At 65.2% G+C, this 13153-nt stretch overlaps 1 protein-coding gene across 1 annotated transcript; it reads left to right on the top strand.

The window, feature by feature from the left end:
• The first annotated feature begins 959 nt into the window (after positions 1 to 959).
• Positions 960 to 11638, top strand: SLC7A3 (solute carrier family 7 member 3). Its single transcript, XM_059732941.1, has 12 exons — positions 960 to 1066; positions 5656 to 6064; positions 6308 to 6469; positions 6564 to 6744; positions 7091 to 7203; positions 7543 to 7765; positions 8700 to 8839; positions 8935 to 9037; positions 9598 to 9803; positions 10134 to 10300; positions 10506 to 10614; positions 10981 to 11638. The coding sequence occupies exons 2-12, from the start codon at positions 5695 to 5697 to the stop codon at positions 11100 to 11102; spliced, it is 1896 nt and encodes a 631-aa protein (XP_059588924.1). The 5' UTR covers positions 960 to 1066; positions 5656 to 5694; the 3' UTR covers positions 11103 to 11638.
• Positions 11639 to 13153: the final 1515 nt, after the last annotated feature.

Genomic DNA, 13153 nt, shown 5'->3' with positions numbered 1-13153 from the left:
TCCAGGCTGTGGGAGGGTGGGACTGTGCCCTGTGTCCACATCTGCTTGAGTCAGGGCCCAGACTGCCCGGGGTTGCAGGCTCTTCCTGTGCCTCGCGCATCCCCTGCGCAGTCTCATGAGCCACTGTCTGGTGAGTGGGAAATGCCGGGAGTTGCGGTGTCCCAGGCTCCACATGCCATCGCTCTGGAGATGCCAGCGCCAGGCCCAGGCTGTGCTGAGGGCCGCGGTACCTGCCCCACTGTCAGTGACACAGCAATGAAGCCTGGTGCCCGGGTCAAAGCCCGCAGCTGCAGCCTGCCCTCGCCCCCTGCACAGATCCAGAGGGTGCACCGCCCTCGCCCCCTGCACAGATCCAGAGGGTGCACTGCCCTCGCCCTGTGCACAGATCTGGAGGGTGCACCGCCCTCGCCCCGTGCACAGATCCGGAGGGTACACTGCCCTCGCCCCGTGCCTGGCCGGGAGTGCACACAACACAGCGCCGCCTGTCCCTGCACCCCCAAACACGCCGCTCGCCGCTCCGTCCCACACCCTGTTGGTGCCCCTTGGCTTCGGTGCCTGGGCAGGCCCCTGCTCGCGCCCCGTCCCCGTGCTGGCGGCTCTTCAGCCCTGGGCCAGGCCGGGCCCGGGTGTTACGCCCCGAGCGCTGGGGCCGCGCCGTGGCCGGGCCGGGGTTGCGGGAGCCGGGGGGCCGCGCCGCGGGAAGGGGCTGCCCTGCGGGACGGGGCGCTCGCACGGGCTGGGCAGCGCGCTGCCAGCCGCGTCTCGGCTCCGGGGCCGGGCCGGGGGGCCGGGGAGCCCCGGGGGACGTGCCCTGCGCCCGCCCGGCTCCGCCGCCTGCCGCCCTCCCTCCCTCCCTCCCTCCCCGGCGCGGCCGTCGCTCGGCTCCAGGGTGAACGCGGCGGTGGAGGCGGAGGCGGGTCCGGGGCGGCGCTCGGCCTGGCTATAAGAGCCGCGGGCGGGAGGGCTCCGCTTCATTCACCCTGCCACCACCGCCGCCGCCGCCGCCGCCGCCGCCTCCTCCCGCTCGGCCCCACGCGACCCGGCCCCACGCGACCCGGCCCACGCGGTGAGTGCCCGCGGGGTGCGGCCGGGGCCGGGGTCGGGGCTCCGGCCGGGGGCTGTGCCGGGGGCTGTGGCCGGACGCGCAAGCGGGACCCGCGGTTGCATCAGCCGGCTGGGGCGGGCGGGCGGGGCTGGCCGGGGCCGCCCCCGCGTGTGCGCGCCGAGGCCGGGCCGGGCCGGGCCGGGTCGGAGCGCTGCCCGCGGGAGCCGGAGCGCCCCAGCCCGACCCTGACGGAGCCCGCCCCGTCTCCCCCGAGCCCCGGCCACCGCGCACCGGGCACCGGCGTCTGCTCCGCCAGCCCGGCCGGCCCCGCGCCCCGCCGCCCCCCCCTCCGCGGGACGGCGCCCGGCCCCGGCTCTGCCCCACGTCGGGGCGGCGAGTGCCGTGGCGGGGATCGGGCGGGGTGGCGGGCGCGGAAGCCGGGCTGCGACGACCGCGTGCGCCAGCCAGGCTGCGAGCAGCTGCTCCGCGGGCACTGCCCGGCCGCCGCCGGACCCGTCTCGGCCTTCGCCGCTGGCCGGCGGTTGAGGGCCCGTCGTGCAGGGGCAGGGAAGGCAGCGGAGCCCGCTTCCAGGCCGCTGGGCGCGGGCAGAGCAGGGGCGGCGGGTCTGCCCGCTCCCTGGGCCCGCTGTGCCAGGGCCAGGCGCTTCCCGGGGGCGGCGTAGGCAGGACTGCTGAGAGCGGCCACGCACCTGCGGGCAGGGACCTGTCCCCACGCGGGCAGGACGCTGCTGGGTGCGGAGCCCGTGGTCTCCCCGGCTGGCCGAGGGGACGTGGAAGCAAGGGTAGTAGCAGCCAGGGATGGACGGACGTGGCTAGAGGAGCGAGGGCTCCCTCGCCTCCAGCTGCTGCCTGGCCAGGTCCCCTCTGCTGCCCTCTCCACAGCAGGGCTCTGTTGTGGCGCGTGGATCGCACCCTCTGAACCCCACCTCCGGGGATGCCTGGCCCGGACAGCTCTCTGTTGCGGTGCCCTACTGGGAGCCCCATCGGGAGCCGGACACCGTGACAGGAGACGCTGCGGGCTGCCAGGGGCATCGCGGTCCCTGCGCACGCGGGCAGGAGCCGTGACAGTGCTGCCATGTCTGACAGCAGGGCCGGTGGGGCCAGACACACGGCGCTGATGGAGGGAGCGCTGGGCACCGCAGGGCACAAGGTGGGTCTTGTCACCGTCAGTCACGGCAGGTGCTCCCACTCTCAGGCTGTCGCCCAGGCTGCGCGGCGCTGGAGAGAGCAGCCCGCTTCTGGCCATGCCGTTTCGGGCAATGAGGCAGGAGAGGAACAAACTGGACCTTCTCCTCTGGCCCCAGGAGTCATTTATTGGCTTTTAATAGACAGCGAAGGTTTGAGGGAGCAGCTGGGCCTCCTGCGAGGAGCTGGTCTGCTCAATTCATTACCCTGGGAGCAGCAGCTCTTGCTGTGTGCCTGCACTCCCGCCTGGGGCCGGGGACAGGATGGATGCCAGGGACCCTGGCGCTCCCCACAAGTTACTGCACAAGCTTCTCCAGAGCGTGTGGCAGGGCCGGCCCTGGGGGTAGCGCTGACTGTCCGGGCAGACAGGCTTGGCAGCAGGCAGGCAGCTGCTGCTCGGGTCGGGGAGAACTAATGGATGGACAGTCCAGTCCAGTCCAGTCCAGCCCGGGCAGATGCTGCCAGCATTGGGGGGCGACCTAGAGACTTCTCTGCCCAGACCTGTGCCAGGTTGTCGGCCTCTCGAAGGCCCCTGTGTGCTGCATCAGGCGTGTGCTTCGCCTGCGTGTGTAAAGCTTCCTATTCCGGCACGCTAAGACCTCCTGAGCTGCTTATACTCTGCTGCAGTGTTTCCTGGCCCAGCTCTTGCTGACAGCCTGAGGCTGGGGAGGGGCTTTTCGGCTGCTTTCACTACGTGGCACTGGATGTGGGTTCTGCCTGTGCGCTCCAGGAGGAGGGCTGTCGGCACGCCGCCCGCGTGATCGCAGGGGGCAGCGGATTTCGGCAGGGTGGAGAGGAGGATGGCTTTGTTCCTGGCCTCAGTAGCCTGCTCCAGAGACGGGGCTGGCGGCTCATGGGCCCAAAGCACCCCAAGGCAGCAGTTCACGCAGCAAAATGCCAATCAAGCTGTTGCTGTGGTGTCTAGACAGGACTTCTTCCGTGTGGGTGGAAGCTACTGAGCAGGGTGTGCTTGGGACTGCCTGAATCGCATCTCTTAGCAGTGGAGGGCAAAACTTGCCCAGAACGTGCCTCCTTGCTCCCCACGACGCTACCAAGAGGGCTGCCCTTGGGCACACTCCAGTGGTGGCGTCGCTGCTGTCCCTCAGCACATGGCATCAGCCCTTCCCAGGCTAGTGCTGGATTCCCCGCTGCATGGGCCACATGGTGCCCAGAGCCGTTCCCTGGCACTGCCAGCTGTAGTGGGGCTGGGTTAGCTTAGCTCTGCAGACACAAATCAGTCCTCGAAGCCTTTAATCAGCTCCTTTATACCCTGGTCCCAGCAATGCGCCTCTCTGGGCTCAGCAGTACAGGCTGTAATGCCTGCGCTTCTGCTGCTCCACAGGGCACGGCCAAAAGCACAAGTAATGCAAAATGGACACACCTTTACCCGGGGCCCAGCAGCAAGCATCAAGCCTGGGGTGAATCTCTAGTTCTGGGAGTCGCTGCTGGGATTCCTCCCAGGCACTGGCTTAGCTGGTGGCTTGGCAGCTGATGGTGACCTAGCGGAGGATCCCAGATGTACTGCCCATGGGCATCCCCACGTGTGGAGGGAAGGGCATGAGCCTAATTGGCATGTGGCTGGCCCTGTATCATACCAGAACAACTCTTGCACATCTGGAGTGCCCTGGAGAGGCAGCAAATGATTGGGCTTTTTTGTGTGCACCAGACAGCGCAGTGCACGTGCCTGTGACGGGAGAGCCGGAGGCACTTGCATCCACTTCTCCAGGCGGCAGGTGTGGAGCTGAGGATGTGAAGCTGGGTGGGGTGGGGGAGCTAGCGCTGAGGGCTGGTGCATGTGAGGCTTTGCAGCAGCTAGGCTGGGGTGGGAGAGGCAGGGAGCTCGCAGCAGCGTGTCTGTCTCTGGCTCTCGATCCAGCTGGACTGGCGAGCTGCGGTGACATGGCCTGGGGAAAGCAGCCTCTTGGGTTTGCACCGGGGTGTCTTGCTGCCAGTGGTCATTCGGCGTGTCCTGCTGTTGCTAAGCTGGTAGAGTTGTTTGGAAACCCTCTCTCCATAAAACACCTGCTCAGTGCCGGTGTGTGAGGAGCCGGTGGTGTTGTGTGAATCCTGAAGATTAGCGTGGCCGTTTTGTGATTGCCTTCCCGGGTCCATCTCTCTGCCTTGCCTGTGTGGGATGCTTTGATCTGTGGAAGCCGACCGGGGGAGGTGGTTTGAGAGATGCCGGTGGGCTTTGGTGTTGGAGGGGGAGGGGGAGGGTGCGCATGCCCAGGGACAGGCTTGCTCTCTGCTTGGAGGCATCGCTCGGGCTGTCTGGCTTGTCAGTGCTAGGTCCCCACTGCGCCCCGTGGCACGGGAAACGGGATACAAAACAGGGAAGTCTGGCAGCTGGAGCCAGGAAATTCCAGCCGTCCGCGTGGAGTGCCGAAGCGCCGCGTGTGTCTTGCTGCCTCCAGAGCGAGAGGAGAAAAGGCAGAGACTGTTCGGAGCGTGCAGGAAAGGGACTAAATTCTGTGCTGTCTGCTTTCTCTGGTCACAGGTCTCCCACTCACCATGACTCTGCTTGTGCCCCGCTTGCCCCGCATGGACATTGGTGGTGAATGCCGATCCGGCCAGGGGGTCAGCTGAGCAGGCTGTCTGCGTGCAAGGCCTGGCCAGTGAGCTCTGGGCACTTGGGGCTGTGCTCATACCGGTGGCTGCCATGCAGGCCAGGAGCTGCCCAGGCCCAAAGCTGGGGCAGGCAGGCAACGTGGCACCATGATCCCATGCCTGTAGCACGTGGGCAGCCAGGAGGGCTTGGTGCTGGGGGCAGAGCTACATTCACACGCTGCACTTGCGCGTGCAAGTGTCTTGGGAATGGGATGCAGGCGCCGATGCAGGTCCGGGCGCTTCTGCTACCTGGTGACTCACCCACGCCAATTATCTGTTCGCCCTGGCAGAACATCCTGGGACGCTCATGCCCCAAAGCTCCATAAGAGTCGGCATGGAGTCGAGTCCAGGCCAAGTTGTGCCTGGCTGCGTAGGAAGTGTCAGACGGCGAACAGGTCCCAGCACCTCCCTGCAGCCCCGAGCAGGGTGGGGCGCACAGTTGTGTGGAGCCCCTGGTTGCCATCACAAACGGCGCTGGGCTCGTCCTCCCAGGAATCGCAGATCACAGCCTGCTCGGGGTTCTTCCCACGGCCTGCGCTCTGTGCAGGGAATGCCGGTCATGGGTGGAGAGCTGGAAAGCAAACCGCTCTGCTCTGCCCTGCAGCCAGGTAGCTCTCAGCCCGGTGGGGTCTGCTGGAGGGCTCTCATGGAGCCTGGGAGTTTCCTCGCTGGGCAGTAGCTGTCCTGGGGCCCCTGGGTGCTCTTCTCTCCCTTGACTCGCCTGGCGCGCGAGCTCCCTGCGGTCTCTAGGTGGACCTGGGACTGTCCTGACGAGGCTGCGTTTGCCTTTCTTCCAGGTGCTGCGAGTAGTCTGACGCCTCCTGCCAGCGGAGAAGATGTTTCAGACAAAAATGGCCAGCTTTGGGAGGAAGCTGATCCGCCGCCGCGTCCTGGATCTCAGCTCTGACGAGACGCGGTTTGCCCGCTGCCTCTCCACCCTGGACCTGATTGCCCTGGGAGTAGGCAGCACGCTGGGCGCTGGGGTGTACGTGCTGGCCGGGGAGGTGGCCAAGGAGAAGGCCGGCCCCTCGATCGTCCTCTGCTTCCTCGTCGCGGCGCTGTCGTCTGTGCTGGCCGGGCTCTGCTACGCGGAGTTCGGGGCCCGGGTGCCGAAGACAGGCTCTGCCTATCTCTACAGCTTTGTCACCGTGGGGGAGATCTGGGCCTTCACGACCGGCTGGAACCTCATCCTCTCCTACGTCATAGGTGCGTGCACCGCAGCCCAGCTGCCGCGCGGCTCTGGGCCTGAGCTTGCTGGCTGCACCACGGGGGTGGCACGGGGCTGTGTGGGCCAAGGGCTGTGGGTGGCATTTGCAGTCTCCAGGTCCGGTGGCCACGCAGTGCAAGGGAGCTGCGTGGGCTGTGGGAGTAGGGCTGTCTGGTGACCTGCCCCAGGGGGAAGGGGCAGAGGCTCTCTGGACTGACGGCGACTTCCCTCTCGGTCCCCAGGAACGGCCAGTGTAGCCCGAGCGTGGAGCTCGGCTTTCGACAACATCATTGGCAACCACATCTCGGTCTTCTTCAAGAACCACACCTCCATGGGCAGCGTGGGGGGTGTCTTCACCGAGCACCCAGACTTCTTTGCCTTGATCCTGGTCTTCCTGCTCACGGGTGAGTGCTGGAGCTGGGAGCTGGCGGGCGCCTGGGTGAAGGGGTGGGGGCAGCCTTGTCCCTCTGGTGCCAGCTCTGTGTCTTGCTTCCTCAGGCCTGCTGGCATTCGGGGTGAGCGAGTCAGCCCTAGTGAATAAAATTTTCACTGCCGTGAACCTGGTGGTCCTGAGCTTCGTCATCATCTCCGGCTTCGTGAAGGGGGACGTCAAGAACTGGCAGCTCTCCAAGGATGACTATTTTAATGACACAGTCAAAGCCAGCAATGAGGATGCCAGGTGAGGAGCACTCTGCCCATGCCCCGTCCTACAGGGACTGCCCGCTGGCCTTTCCACAGCTGGCCGCGACCAGGTGTGGGGCTGGCTTTGCTCGGAGCTGCCCATCTCACACCCAGGTCCTGAGCCCTGGGGTCGGGGCAGCATGGCCTGTCTGCTCTGGACAGCAGGGCTGCCTGGCACCTGCCCACTGCCAGCAGCGTAGCTGCATGCAGATGCTGGCACTAGCCAAATTCTCTCGATGGTGGCATCGGTGCAGATGGGCCTTGGGCTGGTCCTGCCCCTGCAGACGGACAGGGTTGATGCTGGCGGAGATGCTGCGGTGCTGACCAGGCTCTTTCCCTTTCAGCATTGGCCCCCTGGGCTCGGGGGGGTTTGTGCCCTTTGGGTTCCAAGGGATCCTCTCTGGAGCCGCCACGTGCTTCTACGCCTTTGTGGGTTTCGACTGCATCGCCACGACAGGTAAAGCAGCATCGCGGAGGCTCTGCGGGGAGCCGGGGTGAGGGGTCTTCCCTGCACTGCCCACAGTCCACGAAGCACCAAACATGGGGTGCTCCCCAGGGGGTGATATCCTCCTCCCAGGAGTGGCCTCTGCCTGCTTGGTGTCGCGGCCACTGAATCCTGGAGCTGGACTCTGTCATTTAGACGCTGTCTGGGTGGGGAAAGCAATGCCACTGCCAAGCTCCAGAGAAACCTGCTCACCTGGAGCTCCTGGCCCTGGTTTTGGGCCCTGCCGCCTGGCCCTGGGGGTGCGAGGGCAAGGCCAGGCTGGGCTGACGCTTCCCCCGCTCCCCTCCGCAGGCGAGGAGGCCAAGAACCCGCAGCGGTCCATCCCCATCGGGATCATCGTGTCTCTGCTGATCTGCTTTGTGGCCTACTTCGGGGTCTCCGCTGCTCTGACCCTCATGGTGCCCTACTACCTCCTCAACAAGGAGAGTCCCCTGCCGGAGGCCTTCAAAGCCGTGGGCTGGGAGCCAGCCCGCTACGTTGTCGCCGTCGGGTCCCTCTGTGCACTCTCCACCAGGTGAGGCCTGGGGCTTGGCCATCTGGAGCCCTGGGGGGTGCATGGGGCTGGTTGTGCCACGCCAGTGGGGATCCACGGGAGGGCTGGCTGGCTAGGGAGAAGCTTTCTCTCATGGTCCAACAGCAGTTGCACCCGACTCGGTTAGACCAGCCATGGCCCTAAAACCAGTACCTGCAGCCCCCACGACCTGCGCTGTGGCCCCGGCGGGGGAGAGCAGGCAGCCAGCCCCGTGGGGTGAGGCACATGCAGCGTGCATGCCTCCCCACTGGAGCACTAGCCCCCAAGGTCACGCTTTCATGTGACATGGTGCTGGGCCCCAGGCCCCTGCCAGTGCTATGGGGCGCTGGGTGTGCTTGTCAGCCCTGTGCTCCAGGAGGAGCTGCCCCCTCCGCCCATCCCTGGCTGGTCCCTCGTTCGAGATGGACCCACGGCCAGAGCTCCTAGTGTTCCTGCCAGCACCTTGTTAACATGTGCGTTCTGGGCAGGAGCCAGATCTGACTCCACAGAGGGTCAGCTGGCACATGCAGGCCTGGCCTGGCCCTGCCCTGGCTCCCAGAGCTCCCCAGAGGGGAGAGACACCTTGCAATGGGGCAACAGCAGCCTCCTCTCTAGCAAGGAAGCTTTTTCACCCAGCATGGCATTAAAGGGTGGTCTCGTGGCCACCAGGTGTGGTGGGAGCTGAGAGTTCAGCCAGATTCACCAAGGGGTTGGACATGTCCTTGGAGGATAAGGACATCGGGGGCAATTGAGTGCTAGTGGCGGGTCCAGGGTGCTTCCCCACGGACTTTGTGGTGTTGATGCCCCTGGGGGTAGAGGATCGGCCAATCTTTCACGTTGCAGCCTCAGAGGCTGCAGGCAGGTCAGCGACCGGTTGGTGCAGTGATGGGCAGGGGTGGTGACCGCTGACGGGGGCAACCCCCTCTTCTCCCCGCAGCCTGCTAGGCTCCATGTTCCCCATGCCGCGGGTGATCTACGCCATGGCCGAGGACGGGCTGCTGTTCCGGTTCCTCTCCATGGTGCACACACGGACAAAGACACCCCTGATGGCCACTGTCATGTCAGGGATCGTTGCTGGTAAGAGGCTCTGTCTCCTCCCAGTCTGTGCCTGCACCTCGCCCCCCTTTGATGTGAGCCCACAACCGGTCTAACCCTCATGCTTGTGTGTGCAGCCCTGATGGCCTTCCTGTTTGAGCTGAAGGACCTGGTAGACCTCATGTCAATCGGCACGCTGCTGGCCTACTCCCTGGTTGCCGTGTGTGTGCTCATCCTCAGGTAGGTGCCTGCCTGCAGTGCTCCCCTTCTGCGTGGGGTGCATGGCCCTGCACCCCAGCCTCGCAGCCTGGGCATGTGGCAGCCATGTGCCTGGAAATGAATGGTCCTGGGGGGCAGGGCCAGGTGTAGGGACTCCCATCAGACAGAGGATGATGCTGGGGTGGATTATAACAGCTGGGGCTGGCCCCGCCGCAGGGTAGGAGTGGGCTTACCATCTCCAGGGAGGTTGCAGCTGAGGTTTGGGTGCCCCCCGGTGTCACTCAGAGAGAAGGGCTGGGGGCTGTGTGCTGGTCTCATGGGTAAGGCTGGATAGATTCGGACTAGTAACATCCCCCTTGCATGAATTCCCCCTGCACCCGTGAGAATGGTGCTGGGGCAGGCAGCCCGAGAGCAACAGGCTGGGGACTGCCCTGTGCTGGGGTGGGCTGCAGCATGGACTGTGGGGCTCTTGGCTGGGCAGTCCCAGGTGGGTGTGGGCACATGGGGGGACACTGGGGAACCGAGTCTGTGTTGCGGGGTCTGCCCTAAGACAGCCACCCACTGGTGTGCGTCCTGTCCAGGTACCAGGAGAACCAGCTGAGCGTCTCAAAGGGCATGGAGATGGTGGATCTGCACAGGCAGGAGGAGGAGAAGGCGATCATGGACCCGGACATGATCACTGCTGAGCTGAAAGAGGAGTGCAGCCTGCGCAGCCTCATCAACCCCCGCTGCAAGATACCCACCAACCTGTCCGGGCGGATCGTCTACATCAGCACGTCGGTCATCGGTGAGGACGCCGGGAGCTGCATCCAGCGGCACCCAGGAGGGGGAATGGGAAATGGGAGGGGACCCAGCCTGGCTTTGGGAGGAAGGGGCTCTGTCTCGGTGTGAAAAGGGAGCTAGCATGCAGGTGGCCACGGCTCCCTGGGCTCTCCATCTGGCCTGTTCTGAGGGGGTCCAGCTGCCATCAGGGGCTGCACAGGGGCACATGTCCCCATGAGCTCCAGCAGAGAAGATCATGGGCCTGCCCACTGCTGTGGCTCTGTCCAGGGCTGCAGGCTGGTGCAGGAGCAGGCAGTGACCGACAGCTCAACATCTCCTGCCGTGTCTCTTGCAGCTGTGCTGATCACCATCCTCTGCGTGGTTCTGGCCCAGACCATGGACTTGCTGCTGAGTGGCAATGCGATCTGCATCGCTGTCTGCATCGTCCTCATCGCCATCATCCTGGTCCCCACCATCATCATCTGGAGGCAGCCAGAGAGCAGCGCCCGGCTCACCTTCAAAGTAAGCGCAGCCAGGGTCTGCCTGGTATCTGCGGCTGCTGCAGCAAGAACAGCTGGGCTGTGCCATGCTCTGTTGGTGGCTGGGTCCCAGGGCCTCTCCTGGAGCTGACCTCCTGGTTGGCTGTGCTGGGGCTCCCTCTGCCTTGTAGCACGATGAGGGCAGGTGCCCAGCCCCCAACCCCACTGACCTGGCATCTCCTCCCCAGGTGCCTGGCCTGCCGCTCCTCCCGCTCTTCAGCATCTTCATCAACGTGTATCTCATGATGCAGCTGAGCACCGGGACCTGGGCCCGCTTCGGCGTCTGGATGCTCATAGGTGAGGCCTGGGGCAGCTGACACTAGTCTTGACATTGTGCCCCAGCGCAGAGGAGCTGCTGGGGCTGTGCTTTGCCCAGGTGCCTGGTGGGGCCCTGCTGCTGGAGAGCCTGGTGGGGGCAGAGATCTGGGTCCCCTGGGGTGAGGCTGGGCAACCCTGGCTGGGACATCTGTGCTTCACCAGCCCCTCCTGAGCCCCGGGCTGGGAGCTCGTGAGCTGCTCTTGTACATGCCCGTGCCACGGAGGGCAGGTTCCTGCGGGCAGGGGTTGTGCTTGGGAGGAGGAAGCGAGCATTGGGCGCGTGGGCTGCAGCTGCCATAGCGATCCCTGTGGGCTGCTGTTCAGGGCCGCTGTTCTCTCTTGCAGGCTTTGCCATCTATTTCGGCTACGGCATTCGGAACAGCGTCGAGGCGCAGAGCACACACCAGGCCCCTTCTGCTGGTAGTGGCTCCTCCAGCACGGAGAAGCCTCTGGACCCCACGGTCTGAACTACAGGGAGGTTGGGGGTGTCTTGATCTTGCTCTGGATGCCATAGACCCTCGCCCTCCCCACCCCTTCCCTACAGAGCAGGGTGCCAAGCTGGCGATGTTCCTGAGCCCTGCTTGGCCAGGCCAGGGCGCAGCCAGGGAAGCGCAACTCTGTGGGACACTCGTGCTTCCCTCGAGGAAAAGGATGGCAATGGAGATGTTTCTAGTGTGGCTGAGGAGCGGGACGGGGGGCCGGTACCCAGACCCATGGCCTGTCAGCCTCCCCCGCCTGGGGTATCGTCACCCATCCGCCTCCGCCCAGAGTGCCGCTTCTTTCCGCTCGGACCCTCTGTACATAGTGTACATTAATTTATTGCCTGGCATGTGGCTAGGGGCTGCCTTCCTCGGTGTGAGTCTTGTCGTGCATCAGCTACTGGGTGCTGGACCTCCCCAACCTACCTCCTGCGCGGAAAGTGGCCCTCCCACGTCCTGCATCCCTGGTAGAATCTGAGCATTTGTTGGCCTTTGTACAATTAAATTTGACTTTTTTTTGTAAACCTCGGCTCCTGCTTCTGCGCCACCTCATCCCAGGCAGAGCCCACCGGGCCGTGGGGAGCCGCGTGCAGGGAGCGGCACGGCAGGAAGCTCCTCTGGTGGGGTGGGAGTTGGGCTCCGGTGCAACCTTGTTTGGGCCATGGCCTCCGTGCAGAGGCAGGCGCAGGCCCCCAGGTCCGCTCAAGCCCCTGGTATCCAGTCCCTGGTCCTGGGCAGGAGGCAGGGGCAGGTGCCAGTTGGGTCCCATCTCCAAGGGTCCTGTGAGATGCTTGCTTCTGCCCAGGGAGGTTGCTCTGCTCTCTGCCTTCCCTCCGAGATGATGCCAGAGGCTGACGGGGGGGGGTGGATCAGGGCTTGGTTCTGGGATAGTCTGGGCTGTCTGCTGCCCCTGACGACAGGAAACTCTCAACCTGCTGGCGTGGGCTGCAGATCTGTGCCTCCTGCGTGGCATGATGTGCTGGGCGCCTGCATGAGCACTAGTCTGGGTGTTGTTGCTGCAGGGCAGGTCTGCGGGCACGAGGTTGCAGAGGAAAGCTGTGGAGTGCTGGCGGGCAGGGGAGCTGCTACCCCTGTCTCTGGGGCAGAGCGGTTCCAGGCTTCCCCACTGGGGAGCAGGCAGGACCAGGAGCCTGTGTGGGCTCTGTGGCATGTGAGGCAGCTGTCCCAGGAGGGTTGGCACACCCCTGCCCCAGAGCATCCTAGAGAGGCAGCAGGAGAGGCAGGGAACCCCGAGGCGTCTGGCCAGGTGCCGTGGCTGTGCTGGAGATGGCCTGCCCCAGCCGCAGTTTCATGGGGTTCGGGCGGCACCTCCCCTCGGCGGCTTGCTCAGCCCTGACCCGGGCAGTTCTCCTGCCACGGGACCCACTTCCTGCTGGGCTCCCCCTTGGATGCTTCTGCCCAGGTCTCCTTGGCCTGCACGGGCAGAACGGTGTCTGGACAGCGCATGCTCACCGCAGCCTGCTGCCTCCACAGCGGTGCGGACCATGGAGCCGGGGCAGCTGGCGAGGTGCACGCTGGAGCCCAGGGGCTGGCCTTGCGGCCCTGCAGCAAGAGGCAGGGTCTAGGACTAGCCCTGCTGGAGTCATGCTAGTCCTACCTGTGCCAATATGTAGCAGGGAAGAGGCTCCACTTTGTTGCCTATGCTGTATCCAGGAGGCTGCTGCGCTTTGTCCCTCCCTGGCAAGCGCCTCGGGGAGCAGGGCCCGTAGGTGCCAGGGATCCAGCCCAGGAGACGCTGGCCAGAGGGCAGTGGCCAACAGCAGGATGCACCTCCTCTCCCTTCGGCCATGGGAACATGACCTTGGGGCCAGCCATCGCTGCAGCCTGTGGTGCTCAGCCAGCTTTGCCATGTGCGCACTTTGCTGGCTGAGAAAATACCAGGAGTCTGCTCCCCTGGGGGTCTGCATAGAGAGTTCATCCCTGGCTGAAGGTAGCGGGCACCGGGCATCTTTGAACAGCACCTGGCCCTCGGCCTTGGAGCAGGAAGCCCGGGTTGCTCAGTGCACCCCATCCAGCCT

This window comes from Alligator mississippiensis, chromosome 8, assembly GCF_030867095.1.
Source record: "Alligator mississippiensis isolate rAllMis1 chromosome 8, rAllMis1, whole genome shotgun sequence".
Lineage (NCBI taxonomy): Eukaryota > Metazoa > Chordata > Crocodylia > Alligatoridae > Alligator > Alligator mississippiensis.
This window is presented reverse-complemented; position numbering and strand designations above follow the sequence as displayed.

Bases quoted from the DNA above. Each gene is read 5' to 3' on its own strand.
- SLC7A3 (XM_059732941.1), top strand. From the start codon at position 5,695: ATGTTTCAGACAAAAATGGCCAGCTTTGGGAGGAAGCTGATCCGCCGC. The intron at 6,065-6,307 runs GTGCGTGCACCG...CTCGGTCCCCAG, and splicing joins CATCCTCTCCTACGTCATAG to GAACGGCCAGTGTAGCCCGA. The intron at 7,766-8,699 runs GTGAGGCCTGGG...TTCTCCCCGCAG, and splicing joins CTCTGTGCACTCTCCACCAG to CCTGCTAGGCTCCATGTTCC.